This window comes from Antedon bifida, chromosome 1 (assembly GCF_963402885.1).
Source record: "Antedon bifida chromosome 1, ecAntBifi1.1, whole genome shotgun sequence".
NCBI lineage: Eukaryota > Metazoa > Echinodermata > Crinoidea > Comatulida > Antedonidae > Antedon > Antedon bifida.
The window spans coordinates 8,751,282-8,771,903 of record NC_136226.1 but is presented as its reverse complement, the minus strand read 5'-3'; the positions used below and the strand labels follow the sequence as shown (position 1 = coordinate 8,771,903).

Genomic DNA, 20,622 nt, shown 5'->3' with positions numbered 1-20,622 from the left:
TTAAATTATGAAAATACAGTACTGTTCTATAAATTAGAAATATTATTGTAATCTAAGTGATTGAATATGGAGAAACATTTAGACGACCATTCCTTAAGCTCTGTCTACACTATTAAAGTTTATGTGACAAAAAAATGTGATGTGCCCATACTATGGAGATGATAATGTCATATCACTACCATATTTAGGCACATCACACTTTTTGGTCAAAAATATTACAGACCTCAATATTTAGAAAAAGAATTGATAATTTTCACAGCATGTAAGATTTATTCAAAAATAACTACTGTTCACAGTTAATAAATATTTACAAGTTTTAAAAATACCCATTTTAATGTTATTGTACACATGTTCATGATGCATTTTGGTCTCGGCTTAAATAAACCATATTCATGTGACAAGGTAGATTGAAGACAGCTACTACTAGTAGATTTTTAAAAGCATATCGAGATTACTAGGTTCTGCTCGGCACCGATGATGAGCGAGCAGAGTGGCGACTTGCTTGAGCATGCCCAATAGTTTGCTGTAATAAGAAATAAATACAATTAATTTGTAGCTTTGAATTCTATATTAAATACAGTATTGTAGCATTTTGATAAATACTATCATGGGGTGCATCTTCCACATATAACCTTAAATTATTTGCATACAAACATTAAGTAATGGAAATCAACACAGCACACAATTTATTCGATTCTGAATGTTAAATATTCTTTATGAATGTTATTATTTTAAATACATACTTTGTTTTTATACTTTACCCCTTTCTATGTGACAATTTCTGGAATTCTATACTATATGTCATTATAAAGTAGTTATTAGACTAATACATTCCCAAATTCTTTTTTTACCATTAAATTCGGAATACCAGACTTTCCGGAAAAACAAATACTTTGGCCAGCTAAACGGGGTCTGGTAGAGGGGAGAGTTGACTGTAATAGTTTATAGAAATTCAACATACGCAATAACACTTACCTGGCTTATGGGGGTGTGTCTTTCAACGACCACTGACGCTTTGGTTGGTGCTAATCCAGCCCGTGAGATTGAATCTTTACCGGTTACCCTTGTAATCAAGGAACGAGGTTTTGATCCAGGCTTTGATGTCAAACCAGATTTCCCCTAAAAAAATATAAGATTAAGGTATTTCAGTGTTGTGATGGATAAATACATTCACCTATTCTTGATCTAATGGCAAAGTAAAATCATGTCAATAACTGTCAAAGGGATGCAAAAACATGGAAGTGCTTTATAAATCAATGCATTCATGATGAAATTCTAAGATGAAAGATTCTAAGATAAAAGTGCAAGATAAATCTTGACTTCACCACATTCCAATATCAAACAAACATACATAGTTGCTTTGTAATTTACCAACTTGAGATGATTGCCTATAGGCAAAAATTGACTTTGCAGATAACTGAAATAAATACCAAACATCAATCAATCAATAATAATAATAATAATAATAATAATAAAATTTGTGTTACCCCTCTTATACCAGAAGCAGGATAATTATGAACTACTCTTTGTGCATTGGTAGGGTCAATTCCTCTATGTGATATTGAGTCAATTCTGTGCGTTGTGGGGTCAACAGGGTGTCGGCTTGCATGATTAGATACTGGTTGCTTATGGCTTCTTTCCTGCTCTCTTGCTGGTGGTTGCATTGCTGGATAGGGCATTTGTTGAGGTGTATCTCCATCTATTGAATAAAAGATTTTCTACAATGTACTTCACCGATACACAACAATATGTATCATACTGTTAAATAATACTTTCATTCCATTTACATACAGAACAAAATTACATTGTAACAGCTACCGAGGGGAGAACTTTGAGACACAACAAAGTGTCCCCTTAATAGTGGTGTTCCCAGAATAGGGGTGGGCTGTTAAACATATAATTTCCTTGTTCGTGTCACTGGAAAGAAAGTTCAGGCGTGAACGCTAAATAGGGGTGTCCCAAAGGAGATGTTCAATTGTAATTACATTTAGGTTTCAAAATAGATGTACCCCCAAAACAATGGAAATACAATAAGATTATTACGGGCAATTAAAAATGTATTGGTTACCAATTTTCAGTACAAAACAAAATGTTACCTTCATCAGCCTGGTGAAACATTGACATAGCCTCCATGTTGAGGGCGCACACACCACGCATGAACGCTTTCTTCATCGCTTCTTCATAATGCTCCCGCTCAGCATGTAGCTTAGCAACCTCTTGTCTTGATGCTTCCAAAGCTTCATTCACCTGATTTAAATAAATAAAATATAGCTCTGTCTACACCATCAAACTTCATGTGACAAAATGTCATACCACACCATATTTGGGCACATCACACTTTTTTTTCGTCAAACTAGTTTGATAGTGTATATTTTTGTCAATCTATAAACAGCAAAGCTCTGTCTACACTATCAAACTTTACGTGATGTGCCCATATGGACATGATGATGTCATATCATTACTATATAGGGCACATCACACTTTTTTTTCACATAAAGTTTGATAGTGTAGACAGAGCTTAAGAACAAAGAGTTTAAATTAAACACTAGATGATCAAGTGTAAATATTAAATGTATTACCGATGCTACTCTAGCCTCATAATCATTGGTTAGCGTCATACAGACTTCCTGTGCTTTGGCTTGACATGCTTTCTCCACTCGTTGCTTCCATTTTGCCTCAATGATCCCTCTCCAACCAGCCCAAACCTTCTGCATTAACTGTCGTTGGTGGTGTTTGTGGGCCAAGGATCCTGTGAATACCTAAACAGTTTTTGTGTTTAATGGATACATATTAGGGATAATGTCAACATTATTCTACTGCAATTACTGCAGCAACTACTTTCTTTTTACTGCAATAATGTAGGACTTTTAGTTTGTTTCAATTTCAAAATTATATGAGGCAGTACCTGCAATATACAGTTGTTGTATACAATTACCAAAAACTACTGTAATTACATTAATTGTAATAAACGAAATTGATTACTGCAGTAGAATAATTTTGACATTATCTCTTTATTTGTATATTACAAAATGAGGTACACAACAACTGATGACTTGCTCTTTTATAATTATTATTATTCTATGATTATTATTTCCGTGTTGGCATGGTAATCTTCTCCTATATACAGTATCCTAATTGAGACTGTGGAAGAAACACAAACCAAAGAATGAATTTCTTAAAACCTACTTCTCGTCTATCTTCACTATGCCTTAGTTTCCATGAATTGAACTTCTTTAGCATCTCAAAACGCTGTTTTTGCTTTTGCATTGCATTGGTAAGGTTAGTGATAACACCATCTTTACGTTCCGTAGACTTTTGGTAAGTATGTATTAACTCCTGTAATCTGGACATCTCATCTTTTAGTTGGTTCACCTCCTGAGCATGTCTGAAAAATTATCATTATCAGCAGAATCATATTTTTGTATGTTATCAAAAATTAGATTTGTATTGGCGGTTGTTAGGTATGCATGACTATAAAATAACTTCTAAGATATTTGTTTAGGCCTACCTGTTTTTCTCAGCCTGAATACTTTGCCGATGTTTGTGTAGAAGTTTTAACTTGGCTTGACTAAGCTCAGCCTGCAGAGAAAAAAACAAACAAAATCGTGTTTGATAGCCAACATGTTTACATTGGAAATGACTTTAATAACTTTTGAAAAATAAATCAATAATTCAATCAGGGAATAGTGAAATTACAATTTCACTATTCCCTGATTCAATCAATAATACATACCAAAACTTGGCGTTTAAGTCCAAGGCTCCAACCGTCAAGCTCTGCCTCCATTCTTGCTAGATCTGGATCAATAGATGGGGTCCTAGGAGTACTAACAGCACTGTTAGAATCTGTAGAGCCAGGGGTGGCGACACTTTCCTCTTCTGTTGATAAATCCTGATTACCATTGGGGCTTGACCATGATGGTATTTGAGTAGAGGAATACCAATTATCTGAAAACAATTTAAGGATATTACAGTAAATGTCAAGACAAATTTATAAACAAATTACCAATTAAATAAATAAATACAACTCAGGGGCTTGCATCACAACATGGATGCAGTAAGCTTGTAAATAGAATAAATTGATGATCGTCTGGAGGTACTGACCCGTTTGCTTGTGTGCCGATGTTGAGGGACGTCCATGTGGGGTGCCTTCCATGTTTTGTTGTGTTGGATATTCCTTCAAAACTGGTGCTTTCCTGCTGGAATGGTCACTGTCCCCAGCAATGGTAGATGTTGAGCTGTGTTCTGAACTACCTAGATTTTTTAAACATATTTTTGTTTTTGAATTCATGAATCTCTCCAATTAAATATTTATCTATAAGACTGGGTTTCTGTTTTGTCATTATTTTAAGGATCTATGGTATTTATTTAGAGTTAGGACATCTTTAGTTGTAGGTCTGTAGACAGCTGTATGCACTAATGCATTTTGTTGCATTCAATTATCAACATTAGGCTAATACAATTTGAATCATGATATCTGAAAGTTAAAAATGTCTTGTTCATTCTAATAACTGTACAATAAAAAACAATTATCAATGTGGTGAAATTCTGAACAATATGTTTTAAACGTTAAAGGCGTTTTCACCACTTACTTTCCGAATTCTCATCAACATACAATGCCGCATCATTGTCTTTCTTCTGAAAGGCATTCACAGCCTCTGCAATGGTCTTTGGCAGTTGGTCTGGGTTAAAATGTGGGGTAACAACAGCATATTTTAACAGTTCATGATATTCATCCATTAGGTCTTCAGAAACAGAGCTTCCAGCAGAATCAGAAGGAATAATTGGTGTCCCACTATCTTCTTCAGTTGAAGACATCCTGTAAAATTTCTAAACATAAAAAGTGAAAAGATACTTATTCGCTGTAAAATAGCAGTTTAAAATAACATTTGACTCTTCAATCCCGAACTAATAATCTGGGATTTCTAAAGAGTAAGACCTCCTACCCTAATGACATAGACCTACTCTACTGAATTTCTTTTACATGATTAAATTGGCAATAACCAATAATGCTGGCAATGGTAGGTTGTTTAATCCGTTGTTTTGAATAAAGTTTTGTTGATGAAAACATGGAGTACTCCATGGATTGTGGAAATGATAAAATATCAATTAGGCCTATATTATATTAATTAAAATTAAATTATTAATTAGGGCCTAGGCCTAGGCCTATATATATTATATTATTAATTAATTATATTATTAATATAATTAATTATATATTTAAAATTAATTAAATACCATATATACATATTAAATCATTTTTAATAATTAAATAAAAGACTTAATCTAGCCTAAAATAAATAGTAAATTACTAGGCCTACACCCACGCGCATATGCGGGAAGTATCACCATACATAGATAGCCGCCCCGGCGGATCAGAAACTCACATCACTCGTCCTGTCCAGCCAGCCTAGCCCTAGCTTTGACAACGAACACCTGCTTTTGTCAAACCGTCAAATTATCAGTTGTATAAAAACAATAATACTTTAAAAAATGATCACAAAATACTCACAAATTATTAATTCTTTATAGAAACCCGTGATATTCAAAACAAAAGGATCACTTTTTCCGTCATCTGCAATGTTTTCAAATTTGCCACTGATTATACAAGTAGTCTTTCGTATCCAGACGTAAAACCAAAAATTGTATAGCGCCGCCGCCTACACAATCTTTGGTAAAACTACGGAAGCCTTGAAGTGGCGACTGATTTATTTCACAAGCTACTTATTATTATTATTTATTCAGACAAAAGATACATTTTACATGAACATATTAATATTAGGATTATTAGTCTCTATATGCACTTCAATGCGTTGTTACATTGAACAATTTAACAACACAATAACCATTGACAAATGTTTTCCCAAAATGTCGAGATTTATTGCAACCCTACAATTCATACATATAAAATAAAAAATTGTAGCTTAAATATAGAAAATATCAAGGATAAACTAATGGAATCACATAAAAGTTTATTATCAAAATAATTTCAGTGCAATGATGACAAGCATAGCATGCTTTAAAATCATTATAAACTGGAACGGAACATTGCTATTTGAAAGAATCATCTAGAAGCTGCACTACAACCATCTAATTGTAAAAAAAAACTTCATAATCTATAAAATGTATTGATGCAAAACAAACATGCACTGTATAATCATGTTGACATTTGTAAAAAAAAATTCTTGGTGGTTAATCTTATTAGCGAAACTGTAGCTTTTCTTTTTTTTTGTCAAATACGAATTTCAGGTCAGCTTTATGCCGCAACACAAAATATTTAATATTTTTAAGAGTGTGTAATACCATGGCATGTATAATTTTGATGATCTCTCCAGTTAGCAACTCTCTTTTACAATGATCAAATAACATATATTAACAGATATTCTAATTATTTTCTACTGGACTTCCTCTTGCATACGCCCACAAGCAATTGGCTATCAGATAATCACTACAGTAGGATAATGATGTAGTTCTGTGCGTAAAATATTATACTCGTATAAATCGTTTTGCAACAAAAAGTACAATCTGGTGGTTAGATTATACACCTACATAAGTACAGTAATTTAAAACCAATGCACAATCACTAATATGAAATGATTGTGTTTGGCATTTCTGTTTCTCAATATCTATATCTATTCTTTGGTGCTCCAAACATTCTATTAATATTATGCTTTGCGAACGTAGTGTCAATGAAACAACTCAAACATTGAATGTAATACAACAATCAGATATTCCTGTTTAACACGACTTCATGTTTTCCCAATATTTTGGGGGCTAAAATATTTGTTTCATGACTTTAGATTAAAAGGATATTATCTAATTAATTATCTGTGTTGATTTTGATTTTTCACTGCAAAAATAAAGGCCATGAAAAGAGGTTTACAGTAAGAAAACACCCATGCTGGTGTGTTTGTACATGTGGTATAATTATGACTTGACGGCCTGGCTTTGTTGCTGCTGCATTTGGGCTAACTGTGCCTGATACTTGATGTTCATAACCTCCATCACAGCTGAAATAAATGAAGAATAAGATATAAATAGACAGTACAGAGTATTTATTCATTTCACAACACTCAGTATTTTGAAAAAGCTTTGTTATTTTAAATACTGTTATTAAGCTCTGTCTACACTATCAAACGTTATGTGACAAAAAATGTGATGTGCCCATATATATTTTATGATGTAAAATCACTACCAAATTTGGGCATATCACTACCATATTTTGGCACAACACGCTTTACATATGCTACATACAGTATTATAAACAATGATGAGTTATCCAATACATTTAAAAGGACAGAATATTACCTTGCTTTAGTTTGAATTTTTCTGCCATGCCTGGTTGTACTTTCTCCATATTTTTGGTCATGAAATCAACTTTACGTTTAAAATATTCTTTAGCTTGATCTACAGACTGTGTAAAAAAAGGAGTTTAATTTGTGAAAGTTGTTACTCTGAAACATGACCTATGGATTATAAAAGGAATGAAATTAATAAACAATGCCGGAGGCAATAACAATATGGGAGTCTCTTCATCTAACATTCATCACATGGTGATAAATACCCTCTCACACCAATGATTGCATGGATGACATACTAAATGACTATGCATGCAGCTTACCTTCTCTACATAATAACCAGTGCCTATATCAATCATAACAGTTTTAACATCACTCAGTTTCCCTGGAACATAAAGCTGATTTGTATTTGAAAGAAAACATTAATAAAAATGTATAATATAATTTTTATTTTTGTATGCTTTAACATAACATAAATTTCAAGTAGGTAAGATATCTGTTACAGACTATTAAATGTTTGTATGTTAATATAAAGTATTAAGAGACTATGTATTCATGTTTTAAAAGGATACTGAAGCTGTCAGAGGAACAAGAATATCTTTTCCTGCAAAAAAAATAAATAAAGATTATATTGGGAAATCATGTTTTCATAATAATAAAAGGCATCATTGGGTCTAACCTAAATATAGATTGAAAACAAATATGTACTATTTAAAAATTACCTTCATTATCTGGTTTGAATTTGTTAAGACTTTCAAGTGAATCTAAGAACTTTCCTTGTGCTAATTTCAATTGTTGCAATGAAGTTTGTAAAACGTCAACTTCCTAAAAGATGAAGAAACAAACAGTAAAAGAAAGAAATTTACACTTAAAGATGTATTGTCCCCCTGAAAAAATAATTCTTAAAATGTTTGTTGAATATGCCATTTTAATGTTATGTAACACAATAGTTATCCACTTTGACCAAAAATTGTATACAAAAATGTATTTACCTGAAAAAAACTGTAATTTAAAGCAAAAAATGGCCAAATTGGCTGTCAGTCAGTGGGTTTTTGGTTGAATTTAACCATTTATTTTGTCAATTTATAGGTGAAAACATTATTTTTTTTTCTATTTTTTTCTATGGAAATGATTAACTTGATTAAAACTACAAAATAACATATTCAAAGTCTGATTTAATTAATTTTCATTTTTCATGTTTTTGGGAGACAAACAATACAATACATCTTTAAAAATTCATATTTTAAATGATATCAGTAATTAATTTCTCAGAAAAACTGAAAATAATAGATTATGTATTTCAATTCATGCATGCATGTAAAGCAAGCTGTTTCCAAGTATGATTTATTGTTTGGTTGTAGGCTCTTTTACTCTCACTGCTGGATGGAAACCTCCACCGCCTGGTGCAGCTTCATCAGGACATGTGTGGGTGCCACCACCGGACCGCCGGGTAGGCTACACGTTAGAACATTGTTTATATATTTGTAGTCAAATATTTTGAACTTGAAATAAGGTTTATATATCACTAAATGGACTCACCTGTTCTAATGTTTCTTTTAGTTGATTTAAATGAGGTAAAGGGAGTTGCATAAGATCGATTTGTTGCCTCTTTTCTGCCATTTTGATGAAAACGAAAAGCGCCCTCTACACGTACTATTCTGCCTGTTGTATGGGACGCCACCATTAAAGGTCTCCCTCAACCATGTCAATTCCATCCATGTCATCACCATTTTCACCATAAAAAAATATTCGGGTCTGTTTTTTTAGTGCATAACAAGGTTAAACGCCATAATAATTGGCCTAAATGAAGGTAAGAATGAAGATGAGATTGTTATATATTATTTTTAAATAAATAAAGCTCTAAATTATGTTGTAATATTAACTTATACTCTAGGCAGTGACCACACAGTACTAGGCCTACCTGGCTGCCGCCGGTGGTAGGCCTAACTTGTCTAGCCTCCTCTACTACTACTACTTTCACAGTAGGCCAGACTAGGCTAGTAGCCTTCCTGCTACTACACTCTAGGCCTATTTTTGTCCATACCTACAGTACCTACTACTACTACTACACTAGGACCAACCAATTGAAGGCGTACGTTATAATATACTGTACCACTACCAGTCAAAGTTTTCAATCAAAACATATCTCATAAAATGCAACGCGCTTATATTTGGCTACTCTGTATGCATAATCATAAAATTCCTCGCGATCTGTGTGAAAACACCTTCTCAACCGTGACGAGTTCTAAACAATCCTAATTAGCATCATGCATAATGTATACTCATGGTTTAAAATCTTTGCTTACTTTCGCTCGCGATGATTTTCCAGACGAAATGTAATCAAATTAATTTAGCTGTTAATTACGTAAAATTGTTGTTTTTTCCTCGAATTTTCGACTTAAAGTGAATAACTTTAAGTTTAACATTACTTTGATATGGCCAATTTAAATTTAGAATATTTTGACCTTCATTTTTTTGTGTTTCAAGGGACAATACATCTTTAAGTTACCCCTATACACAAATTAGGATGGAAGAACGATAGTGCTTGAGTGAAAGGGCCCTCTGCATTTGAGTGACACATTTATTAACAATAATCAAAATCAATATGCCCATGTCCACGCGTAAAATACTCTACAGAAATATTAATAAAGTCATTTTTTGCCAAACCTAGGCTGCAGTGTGTATTCTTTACTTGTTACAGTACTGCATCCATTGTATATTATACTGAGTTTTTTTTTCTGTTATTTTATTTTTTGCTTTTATATAATATAACTGCATTTTTTTCAAGAACATTTAAACACTTTATGTTATGTAATAAGGTTATTTAAGTGCGCATGCCTTACAGTGAACTGTTTGGCTGTTACCATGGTTTGTTTAACTGCACATTTAAATAAAAAGATTTTCACAATTGCATTGCATTGCACGTAATAAAATGTTATTGTTAAATACTTTTCTTTTTGCATGCCTACTGTATGCACATTTTAAACATTGCTGTCAGTGTTATTAGAGTATACTTTGTTTATAGTTGTGGCGTTTCCCCCCTTTTTTAAGTCTTGTTTTTTCTTGTCATCTTTTCACAGACTAACCAACATACATTAACTTTATTTGGAAATAATTATTATTGGAATTGTAAGCAGTAAAGTTAAAGCCACCTGTTTGAATGAAATCCAGATATGTGAGTAAGACTTAATTACAACCAAAAGTAGCAAATTGTCTGAGATTGAAAATGAAGCGTACCATAAGAAACCTCTTACTCTTGTCTGTTGTCACAATTATCAATGTTCTCCTCTATGCCTATGCCAGTGGCTCAAATGCGTTCTGGAAGTCTGAAAAGAATGTGCACAGTTTGCATGGAGCAGACATACTACGTCAAAACCATGCTCAACAAGGTACTAAACTAGTCAATGATAACCAGAACGAGACGGAAAAAAAATATACTGGTGTTGATGCGGGTATTATTTACAACTTAAAACCTGAAGATAAACCTGTTAATCCTGGTCCGATTTATAATCTGAATCCTGTAAATCAAGCTATCATTGAACAACAAAAGCAGAACATTATAGAAATAGACAATAAAGTGGATTTAAAAAATGAAGAGAACAAAATCATACCACCAGTAATAGTAGAAATACCGAAGGAAGTAGTCAAGTCTGTTGAGCAGGATATTAAATTGGATGTTAAGCCAGAACCCGCCGCCATTGAAAAGAAGCCAAATTCAGTTTTTCAAGTTGACCCAGAGTTACTTGCTGTTTCTCAAGGTCATCACATTTTTCCACATAATTTTAATCTGGTTTTGAATCATCCAGAGGCATGTCATAACGAGGATGGATCTCGTAAAGATATTTTCTTGGCAGTTTTGATATGTACCATACATAAAAACTTTGAACAGCGTAAAGCGATCAGGGAAACTTGGAGTAATTATGAGGAAATCAATGGACAGAAAATAATAACGATTTTTCTTCTAGCGAAAACAAATGATAAGGAATTACAGTCAGTTGTCGAAGAAGAAAATAAAGAATTTAATGATTTGATTATGGAAGATTTCCAGGATACGTATAAGAATTTAACTCTTAAAACAATGATGGGCATGAAATGGGCTTCAATGTATTGTCCAAGCGCAAAGTATGTTATGAAAACAGATGATGATATGTACGTGTCGTATCCAAATATAGTTAACTACCTTATGAAGCACCCTGAAACTAGGAAAGGGCTCGCAATGGGTTTTCTCATCAACGGTGCACCCATACGGGACCCTAAAAGTAAGTGGTACATGCCAAAGGAGACATATCCAGGAGGTAAATATCCTCCGTTCCTCTCGGGTACAGGGTATGTAATGTCTTCAGATGTTGTACGTAAAACCTTTATAGCCTCGGTGGATACTCCGTTTCTATATTTAGAGGATGTGTTCTGTGCGACCGTGTGGGATAAAATTGGCATTAAACCAAAACGCCATGCAGAGTTTCATAATTGGCGCACACAATATTCATTTTGTCGTTACAAAAGAATATTGACCACGCATATGGTTCCACCTGGTGAAATGCGACGTATATGGAATGATCAAAAGAAAACGGATAAAAAATGCTCTTGGTAGCATTATTAAATAATTACCTTTCTACTAACAAACTTTTATTGTTTACAGTATCTAGTCTAATAGATTTGTGTGTGTCTTTAAAGCAGCTCTGTCTACACTATCAAACTTTATGTGACAACAAAAATGTGATGTGCCCATATATGGACATGATGATTCCATACCACTACCATATTTGGGTATCAATACCATATTTGGGTATCACTACTATATTTGGGCACATCACACTTAGATAGTGTAGACAAAGCTTAATATTAAATGTTATTACATTTACTCACCACACTTAGTCCATGTTTAGACCAGGACTAAAATTATTTTGTTTTCAAGTATATGAGTCAAATAGTTCTGTTGAATCAGGGATGATTCTCTGGTTGAATGTAATTGACAGTTTGCAATCTTCAGAGTTTGAATTCTTGTTTATTTCTCACTGGCCTGGATGCCATTTTGCAAGCCAAATTATTACATTATTGTTTTGTGTTTGTTGATGGAAACTGCAATAAATAACCCACCATACTGTATATGGTGTTGAGTATAAGCAGGTAGTTGTTATTAGACACTAGATCGTTTGCCCTGATTAGTTTTACAATTTCTCTTCTGAGACAGACATTTAAGTTTGAGCTTTTTCTTTCTTAAACTTAATTTATTTCATGTATCCAGTCAGTTTGAGTAAGTCATGGTGAAACCGAAATGTGGCAATCATTATAACAGGGGTTTAACCTAACTGTTGATATCATCCAACACTGTTGCCAAAATATCGCATATTCAAATTCCAATAATTGAATTACAGTATTAAAAAGAATTGAATTTAGCGACTCAGTTTAATAATATTAAGCCATGTACAGTACTTAATTTATTTTGCGGCAGCAGTCCAACCAGTAAAGTAGTTTTGTTAACCACGCTCAAATGGGAGTTATTGTAAGCATTTGCACATTGTAATGCACTGTATTGTGTATATTCCATAGAACATAATCAATAAACATATTAATTTTTTTATTTTTAAATGCATACTGTAATCAAATTATAAATTGCACACAGACCAATGAAATTGATATAAAAAGCACCAGCAGTGCTAATATGCATATGTTATAATACTGTATTACATTATCTTCCCAGTCTGTCAATAGTACATTTTTAAATATTTACTAAGTCTAAAATTAGTTTGCTGCAGAATCCATTGTTTGTTCAGGTGGATATGAAAAGTAATATGTTTATTTATTTATTTATTTTTTTGGTCTATAGTGGTTTATAGTAAATTCTAGAAATTAGCAGTTAGTATTTACTTTTTTTTCATTTAAAGTTGTGACTATCCTTAATCACACTGGACAAATGGACAGACAGTGTTTTTGAACAAAACTATTAAAATAGCATAGAATGGCTATGATTTTATCATTGAGATCACAATCACAAAACTGCAGTATGAATTACCGTTAAATAATATAATTATATATTAATTTATACTGTAATTTTGTTCATGATTTTGATCTCAACGAAAATCATAGACATGTTCAATGCTTGACAAAAAAAAACAATTAAATATTTATTATTTAATTTTGATTTGTAAAATTAAATTATTTTTATTAATTATTATACAAAGAAGTAATCACCAGCCGTGATAATATTCTCAAGTGAGAGAAAATTGGACATACTGTAAAAGAAACATAATTGTACAATTTTAGATTGTCATTTATTCGTATCATAATTATTTTTAATAACAATAAAAATATACTGTGTTTAGAAAATTAGAAATTTGGATTATAAATCAATAATTATTAATAATGAATTTTTTTTGTATAAATGGTTTGATAAATTAAATGCTGACAGTGATTAAACGTATCATTAACTTTTAAGTGTAGTTGCATACTGTACATTGTTAATAAATATTTTGGAATACTACTTTTTGTCGTTTTCATTTTTGTACCCATAGTGTTCCAAGGGCTGAAAAAATATGCCATGCGGCAAACATACTATTGCCTCTCAATACTGAGCACTATACACGCTAGATAATTAACATGGCGTAATGAGGTATGTTGATTAAAGATAAACTTATCATTTGCAGTGTAATAATGCGATGGTTTTGCTAATTTGATGTGAACTATTCTAATACATTTTTACAGTGCTTGTTTTTTTATTTTATGTCCTTAGGCACATGTGGCCAAAGATTACCAATAGTAAATTAATCACTGTCCTATAGGTTATAATCTCTCTGATACAGGGGCTATTTTGTGAACCAGTTCACCGGGGTAACCCCCTACTCGTCTTGAATGATGAACTGGGTTATTTTAAGTGCACACGAGTTATAACTTTGTACACTGGACCTACGGTTTATAGTCTTATCCAAGACTTGTTCCACCACCAAAACTAGGAGCGAGTCGGTCTCAAACACATGCCGATAGTGTTGGCTCGTTTAGGTACAGTAAATGGCACCCCTGCCTTAACTGCTTGGCCATTTGTCTCACTTAACATTTACTTTGGGTTGTAGTGTTTAATAACAATACTGTACTTCTCATGGATATAAAGAAGTCAAGGGAAAAAGACACCAGTACAGTACTTTCAGGTTGAGTACTATATTACAATTACTGTAGACTGGCTTTCAGCTTGATGAATGTCTCTGCCCAGAACAATATTATCCTTGATTCTTAAAGGTATTGGGATAAAAACGTTTTACTTGTTACATATATTAAAAAATACATTGTTATATTAACAAATAATAACCTTGAGGGTGCTATTTAAACAAGAAATATTTCTTACAAAAAATGCCGCTGGCTTATGACGTAACAGTTTTAAAGATATATTGTCCCTGAAAAATATTTTTTATTTTAAATTTGTTTTTGAATGTGTCATTAAAAAAAGGTAATCCATATTTTGTATTATATGGTATCAATACATTTTGAATATTCATGATTAAACCAGTGAGGCGTATCATTAATAATAGTGTTTGTCCACCAATGTGAGTGATTGGTTGATGCAGTATATACACAGAACAGAGGAAATCTTTAATTTACCAGTGGTTACAAAATACAGTTAGTTTAGCTGATCATAAATTGAGATACAATTTTGTTAAAATGTATTCAGTGTAACTCTATATTGGTAAGTTGTTTATCGAGTAATATCCTGCAGAAACATGTACGGTGTGTTTTTACCATACTTATATAGAGTACAATTTTGTTTTTAGGCTGTTGCGTTTTCTATAATTAGTTGGATAATATTCCAGTGTTATACAAGGAAGTCTTGTGTATAATATTGATTAATTGATTAGTAATACAGCATCCTTCATTGATGCTTTGTAATATTATGATATTTTATATTAGTATACAGTATAGGCTGTAATTAGCTTGGCGGTTAGTACGTAGACCTTCCAATCCAAGGTTCATGGTTGAAGCCTAAATGAGACTTAGTTTCTGCTTCAGGAATTGGCAGTCCACTACAGGAACAGTAGATCCCTCCTCCAAAGCTCTCCATTTCCTTTTTCTCTCTTTTGCTATTGTCAACCAGTTTATCAGTTCAATATAAGATTATTCAATTTTTACTTTATTGTCGGAATGCTTAAATTCCAGAGTGGTCTAATGGCAGCATGCCATCTGTATTTCAAGTACTGTAGAAGAGTCTGGGTTCAAATTGGGAGATTATTTTTTCATCTCACTTAGGTAAAGTAACACTGTAGGTTTGAAACCACAATGGCAATTTAATTTACTAACATGTTTGCAGTATAACTTTTAATAAGCACAAACTGTATGCTTTGCATGTTTAATAACATTTATATGCTTGTGATTTTTGTTATGCTTTTTTCTCTATAGTCATATGGTTTGCCAGTACAGTAACAATATCCATTAGACCTAAACACGAATTGTTTGCTGGTGTTCTAAAGTGTTAAATAAGGGGAGTTTCAATGACCACTATTTTGTAATAAAAAATGAATATTAACTACATGGGCTCTTGCAATCCTATAAATATTATTTAGTGGTCAGTCCCAAGTTGTTGTTGGGAAACTTTCACATACTCATACCATTTAATTGTGATTTTTAGTAGTTTGCAATGATCAATTATAGTAGATTTTTGTGCCTCCAGGTGCTGTTCTAAATATTGCTACACCCGTTGATATGGCCTTTCTGCGGTGAAATTAGAATAACTATGGAGGTATAAATAACTATCTTGGGATATCAATACAAAACACACAATGCTCACAGTAATTCTAGTATGCTTCATTAGACTGGAATGTACATACATGCTCTTTTGTTAATCGCAAAATAGTTCAAATGGTGAGGGATTTCTTAACTAAAATTGATGCTCAATGTCATACGTACATATCCGCGGTTCATAGGCCTATTTTTAAAAAAATGACAGCCAGCATAAACGTTATCAACCAATCATTATTTCATATTTCATTAGGCCTACTAATTTGTTGTTATTTGTATACAAATATTATTTAGGCCTTCCAGTAACCCTTGAGTGGCCAAGCGGTTAAGCCATATTAACATCGGCAAGGGTTCTAGCCTCACTCACTCCATGGTTCTGGTGGTAGAACGAGTCTTCTCGGAAAAGGACTATAAACCGTAGGTCCAGTGTACACATCTGGCTCATGTGCACTTTAAAGAACCTAGTACATCTTTCGAGACGAGTAGGGGGTTACCCCGGTGTACTAGTATACACTCAGCCACTGTCACTTATCAAGAGGGCCCCTTGATTGTCAGCATACGCTGTTTAGGGTTACCCTCTATAAATAAGGTGTAATAAAAAATTAAAAAATGTATTTAGTTATTAAATACTGTATAAATGGAATTTATAACCATGAAGATATCACAGTAAACACTATAAATATTACCACAATATGCTGGAGAAATGTTACATAATTTTACCAGGCTCTGTATAAAATGATTTCAGAAAGATGTTAGAACTCTGAAAGAAATTAACATAGCCTTCTTTACAGGGAGATGGGAATTACCCATAATAATTAGCGTAGAAGTTTGTCTTTAATAATAATATTGCCTGGTCACAACCAGGTTTCATGATACATTTAAGATGATTACTCCGTCATTCAAAGTTTGTTTTCACATCGTAATAAATTAAGAACCCGACTTTTTAGTCGCGTGGACGCGACTCAATAGTTCACTATGTCGGTCGGTCGGTCTGTCGGTCTGTCTGTCGGTCGGTCCGGTATCACTATGCGTTTTATCGCTTTTCTGTACTTTTTGAACTGGTACAGAAAAGTTTTAAAGTACATTACTTTTTGAAAGTTCATTTTTTTCTGAGAGCACGCGACTTAGGCTGTTGGCCTTGTTTTCTAAGAATGCATCTGTAAACGTCTTTACAAATGAAACGTCGCCCTCTTTTGTTCTAAAAAGTTTCTGCATATTTTATTTATTTTCAAATTACAAGACCTAATTAATTTGAAGGTTAACTATAAAGGAGGTGCAGAGAAAATGGCAAAGGCCTACTAACGGTGATCACAGTATAAATGATAAATAATCAACTTAGACGATTTTTATCCTCAATTTAGTTCACGTTATGGAACCAAAATACTGTTGTTAATGATAAGTAATTAAGCAATTCAAGATTTCTATTGTGTGAGAGAATGTCAATGAGGGAAATGGTGCTAAAGATGATTATATCATTACTGAGATATATAGTAATATATTTGTGGTGAAAATAGATTAACAATTGCAGGCGTGTTTAATGATTTCTATCGCATTTTGGCTAAATACTAGGCCAGGCTTCATTAATATAATTGATCGAAGTTGACCCTGGTGATGATTTGTTCTACAAAAAAATGTGTAAAAGAATGGGGTGGAAGAAGGTGGTAAAACACGGACCTGTAAAAAATACGTGTGTACCGTAGTTTTACGTGAATGTAAATTTGTGTCTACATTTTTGTTTTCTAAAAGGTAACAGTTATGAATCAGTAAATAGAAAGTAAAAAGAAAATAACTTACTCAAAGAGCAATCGCTGCACAATAAACCTGTCCATAAAACAAATTAGCTGGTCCTTGGGGTCGCACGAATGTTGCACGCGTGTAATGCGCGAGGCAATTTAGACTGTTTTATTTGTCATTACAGAGGCGTGTGACCAATACGCGCGAGGCATTTTTTTAATCGGTACTGTACGATGTTGGTCCATTTCACAACTGCCTCAAATAATATATACGTAAAAGTTTTAATTACATTGTATTTTATATTTCAGAATGTGTACAGACCTGTTAGTGTTATCATGATTATGAAACGAAGTCGTTTCATTTTAGGCTTTCTCTTCGCCAGTACAATTATAGTATTCGTTTTGGTGCAGTTTCGATACAAGCCATCGCCAATGTCTATTCAAGAGGAAGCTAAGCTAAAAGAAGAAATAAACAAGCGGTTATTTACACTAGCATTTCCTAGCCCTGTAAATATTAATAACACCCAAAACAACTCTACATACAATTATACGTTACCGCATAACTACAAACTGGTCATCAACAATCCCGATGTGTGTCGGTACGAGAACGGGACTGATAAAGACGTGTATTTACTAGTGCTTGTTCTGACAATGCATAAGAATAAATACCAACGTCAAATTATCAGAGAAACTTGGGCGAGCCCGAAAGAGATAGGAGGTAAAAAGATCGTCACTATGTTTCTATTAGGAAAAATTAATGATAAAAGATTGGTTCATTCAGTTGAAGAAGAAAATATGAAGTTTAAAGATATTTTAATGGAGGACTTTATAGATACGTATGTAAACCTGACATTAAAAACTATAATGGGAATGAAGTGGGCTACAATGTTTTGTCCCAATGCAAAGTACGTCATGAAGACTGATGATGATATGTTTGTACATTATGGAAACATCATTAAATATTTATCAACCGATCCTGAAGACAAGCAAGAGAAGTTAGCGGCTGGCGTCCTAATGAAAGGAGGACCAATCAGAAACAAAAAAAGCAAATGGTATATGCCTTACGAATTGTATCCTGGAAAGACGTATCCGCCATTTTTATCTGGAACTGGGTATTTAATGTCTGGTGATGTTGCAAGAGATACGTATATTCATTCCCAGAATGCAACATTCTTATACCTGGAGGATGTTTTCTGCGGCACGGTCTGGCAGAAGCTTGGTATAATTCCGAGGAAAATGAAAGAATTCCACAATTCCAAGGTACCTTATTCAGTATGTCGCTATAGGAAAATCGTTACGTCACATCAAATGCCAACTCGTCAACTACCCAGGATGTGGAAAGATTTAAAGGTTAACAAAGCTAGATGCTGAACTTTTGCTTTCAACTGATGTATCGAAATGGAAGGCCCCTAGGTTGAATTCTAAAGAAATACAGATCGGAGTTTGCCGAATGGTTATTGTCGGAACTTCATGTAATACTAGTGTTACGACAGCCGGTGCTCTGGTGTATCGTGTCTGTCGACGGCAACAACCTCGCACCATGGCACCTAACTCCTAAATACAGTATAACTTTCTTCTGATCTTTCATTATATCTCACATGGGATGGAGATTGCTGTCAGAAGACGTGATACTGCAGGGTGTTTATTGTCGCTAGATATGATACCGCTCGTTTATCGGGTTGTACAGCCATTGGCAGAAAGACATGTGACGTACTGTCATTGGTTCACTTTCGAGTTTGCATCTTGAGTGTGTGGTAAGAGAAATTAGGAATTTAGCTTTATTTTGTGTAATTTAAACATGTACTTAATGGATACAAATGGTTAACTCTGTGGTATAAGTACACGAAGGAATGAACTCGTGGAATATGGAATATTAAAATGCATTATTATTAGGCTTAAATGTGTTTGCGCCGGTTTCGCAGGGTATTTTCGAGTAATTCAGTACTAATACAAGTTGACCAGTGCAATAACGTGTCCTTTATAGCAAAAAATGTCATGGTATCTTATTTCGTTAAGGAGATTTTGTGAAAGCAAATACATGTCGTTTAAACTTTGCACTAATAATCAATTAGATTAATAACAGTCGCATCTAACGACGCAGATTCGCATTAAAAATAGATGTGGACATTCGGGAGAAGTTTAAAAATGAAAAAAAAAATAATATTGTTAGCTGCCTACGGCGCACTAGTGTACTATCAAATTTTCACATCTGAGGGCCAACCTACCAGGATCTGCGCCAGGGGTCGCACCTGCTATGTGGTTCGATTATAAATCACAAAGAGCGGCACCGCCACACGCTTCTATATTTAGGCCTATGTGGAATAGTTCTTGAATTTACATACAGTTTATTTACTGAATTCCGAATATTAAACGTTCTTAATAGTAATATTATATTGTTATTAATATTTTATATAGTAGTATTATATTCATATTATCTACATTCGTCTTACTGTATCTTATACGTCTTATGCTTGGTTCCCGCAAGAGACGCAACACAACGACGTAACACAACGTAAGGCATTTGACCAATCACAAGCGATGGATTATTCCAACTGTCGCTTGTCATTGGTCAACTAGCTTGCGTTTAGTCTACGCCCTTACTTTAATGTTTGGTGGATCCACGTTTTGATTTCCATACTTAATTTAAGTTAGAAGTAATTATATTTCTGGATCTAATTTATTTACTAAAGACGAACACGTAAATATTTGTATGGATACATTTTATCACGTGTTTTACTATTAATTTTGTGAACAGTTTTTGAACCGCAAACTTTAGTAATAATCTTAGATTAACCCACCGATATGCCTAATGCGAGAGAGTAATTTCTGACGGAAATGGTGCTAAATACGGACTGTACGACGTCATTAATGTT

At 33.4% G+C, this 20,622-nt stretch overlaps 4 protein-coding genes across 4 annotated transcripts; 2 read left to right on the top strand and 2 right to left on the bottom strand.

Annotated features, from left to right (window-relative positions):
* Positions 1-247: 247 nt before the first annotated feature.
* Positions 248-5,628, bottom strand: LOC144841080 (centrosomal protein POC5-like). The gene is made up of 11 exons (XM_078697264.1): positions 5,510-5,628; positions 4,590-4,827; positions 4,102-4,251; positions 3,734-3,945; positions 3,509-3,579; positions 3,187-3,385; positions 2,580-2,759; positions 2,097-2,247; positions 1,488-1,699; positions 976-1,119; positions 248-523 (listed from the first exon to the last, which is right to left on the bottom strand). The coding sequence occupies exons 2-11, from the start codon at positions 4,813-4,815 to the stop codon at positions 455-457; spliced, it is 1,614 nt and encodes a 537-aa protein (XP_078553390.1). The 5' UTR covers positions 4,816-4,827; positions 5,510-5,628; the 3' UTR covers positions 248-454.
* A 227-nt stretch (positions 5,629-5,855) lies between these two features.
* On the bottom strand, positions 5,856-8,950 carry LOC144853567 (prefoldin subunit 5-like). The gene is made up of 6 exons (XM_078711277.1): positions 8,835-8,950; positions 8,018-8,120; positions 7,868-7,899; positions 7,619-7,693; positions 7,306-7,411; positions 5,856-7,007 (listed from the first exon to the last, which is right to left on the bottom strand). The coding sequence occupies exons 1-6, from the start codon at positions 8,913-8,915 to the stop codon at positions 6,925-6,927; spliced, it is 480 nt and encodes a 159-aa protein (XP_078567403.1). The 5' UTR covers positions 8,916-8,950; the 3' UTR covers positions 5,856-6,924.
* A 57-nt stretch (positions 8,951-9,007) lies between these two features.
* LOC144853556 (beta-1,3-galactosyltransferase 1-like) lies at positions 9,008-13,761 on the top strand. The gene is made up of 2 exons (XM_078711266.1): positions 9,008-9,105; positions 10,376-13,761. Exon 2 carries the CDS (start codon positions 10,522-10,524, stop codon positions 11,884-11,886), a length of 1,365 nt encoding a protein of 454 aa, XP_078567392.1. The 5' UTR covers positions 9,008-9,105; positions 10,376-10,521; the 3' UTR covers positions 11,887-13,761.
* A 1,106-nt stretch (positions 13,762-14,867) lies between these two features.
* Positions 14,868-20,360, top strand: LOC144853548 (beta-1,3-galactosyltransferase 1-like). The gene is made up of 2 exons (XM_078711254.1): positions 14,868-14,970; positions 18,059-20,360. The coding sequence occupies exon 2, from the start codon at positions 18,086-18,088 to the stop codon at positions 19,118-19,120; it is 1,035 nt and encodes a 344-aa protein (XP_078567380.1). The 5' UTR covers positions 14,868-14,970; positions 18,059-18,085; the 3' UTR covers positions 19,121-20,360.
* The last annotated feature ends 262 nt before the right edge of the window (positions 20,361-20,622 follow it).

What these genes read in the sequence shown, in the direction of transcription:
- LOC144841080 (XM_078697264.1), bottom strand. Translation starts at nt 4,815, where the DNA reads ATGTCTTCAACTGAAGAAGATAGTGGGACACCAATTATTCCTTCTGAT. An exon ending in ATCGGCACACAAGCAAACGG is followed by an intron (nt 3,946 to 4,101) that starts GTCAGTACCTCC and finishes AATTGTTTTCAG; the next exon opens with ATAATTGGTATTCCTCTACT. An exon ending in GACACACCCCCATAAGCCAG is followed by an intron (nt 524 to 975) that starts GTAAGTGTTATT and finishes TTCTTATTACAG; the next exon opens with CAAACTATTGGGCATGCTCA.
- LOC144853567 (XM_078711277.1), bottom strand. Translation starts at nt 8,915, where the DNA reads ATGGCAGAAAAGAGGCAACAAATCGATCTTATGCAACTCCCTTTACCT. An exon ending in TAAAAGAAACATTAGAACAG is followed by an intron (nt 8,121 to 8,834) that starts GTGAGTCCATTT and finishes TTCATCTTTTAG; the next exon opens with GAAGTTGACGTTTTACAAAC. An exon ending in AAAATTCAAACTAAAGCAAG is followed by an intron (nt 7,008 to 7,305) that starts GTAATATTCTGT and finishes CATTTATTTCAG; the next exon opens with CTGTGATGGAGGTTATGAAC.
- LOC144853548 (XM_078711254.1), top strand. Translation starts at nt 18,086, where the DNA reads ATGATTATGAAACGAAGTCGTTTCATTTTAGGCTTTCTCTTCGCCAGT.
- LOC144853556 (XM_078711266.1), top strand. Translation starts at nt 10,522, where the DNA reads ATGAAGCGTACCATAAGAAACCTCTTACTCTTGTCTGTTGTCACAATT.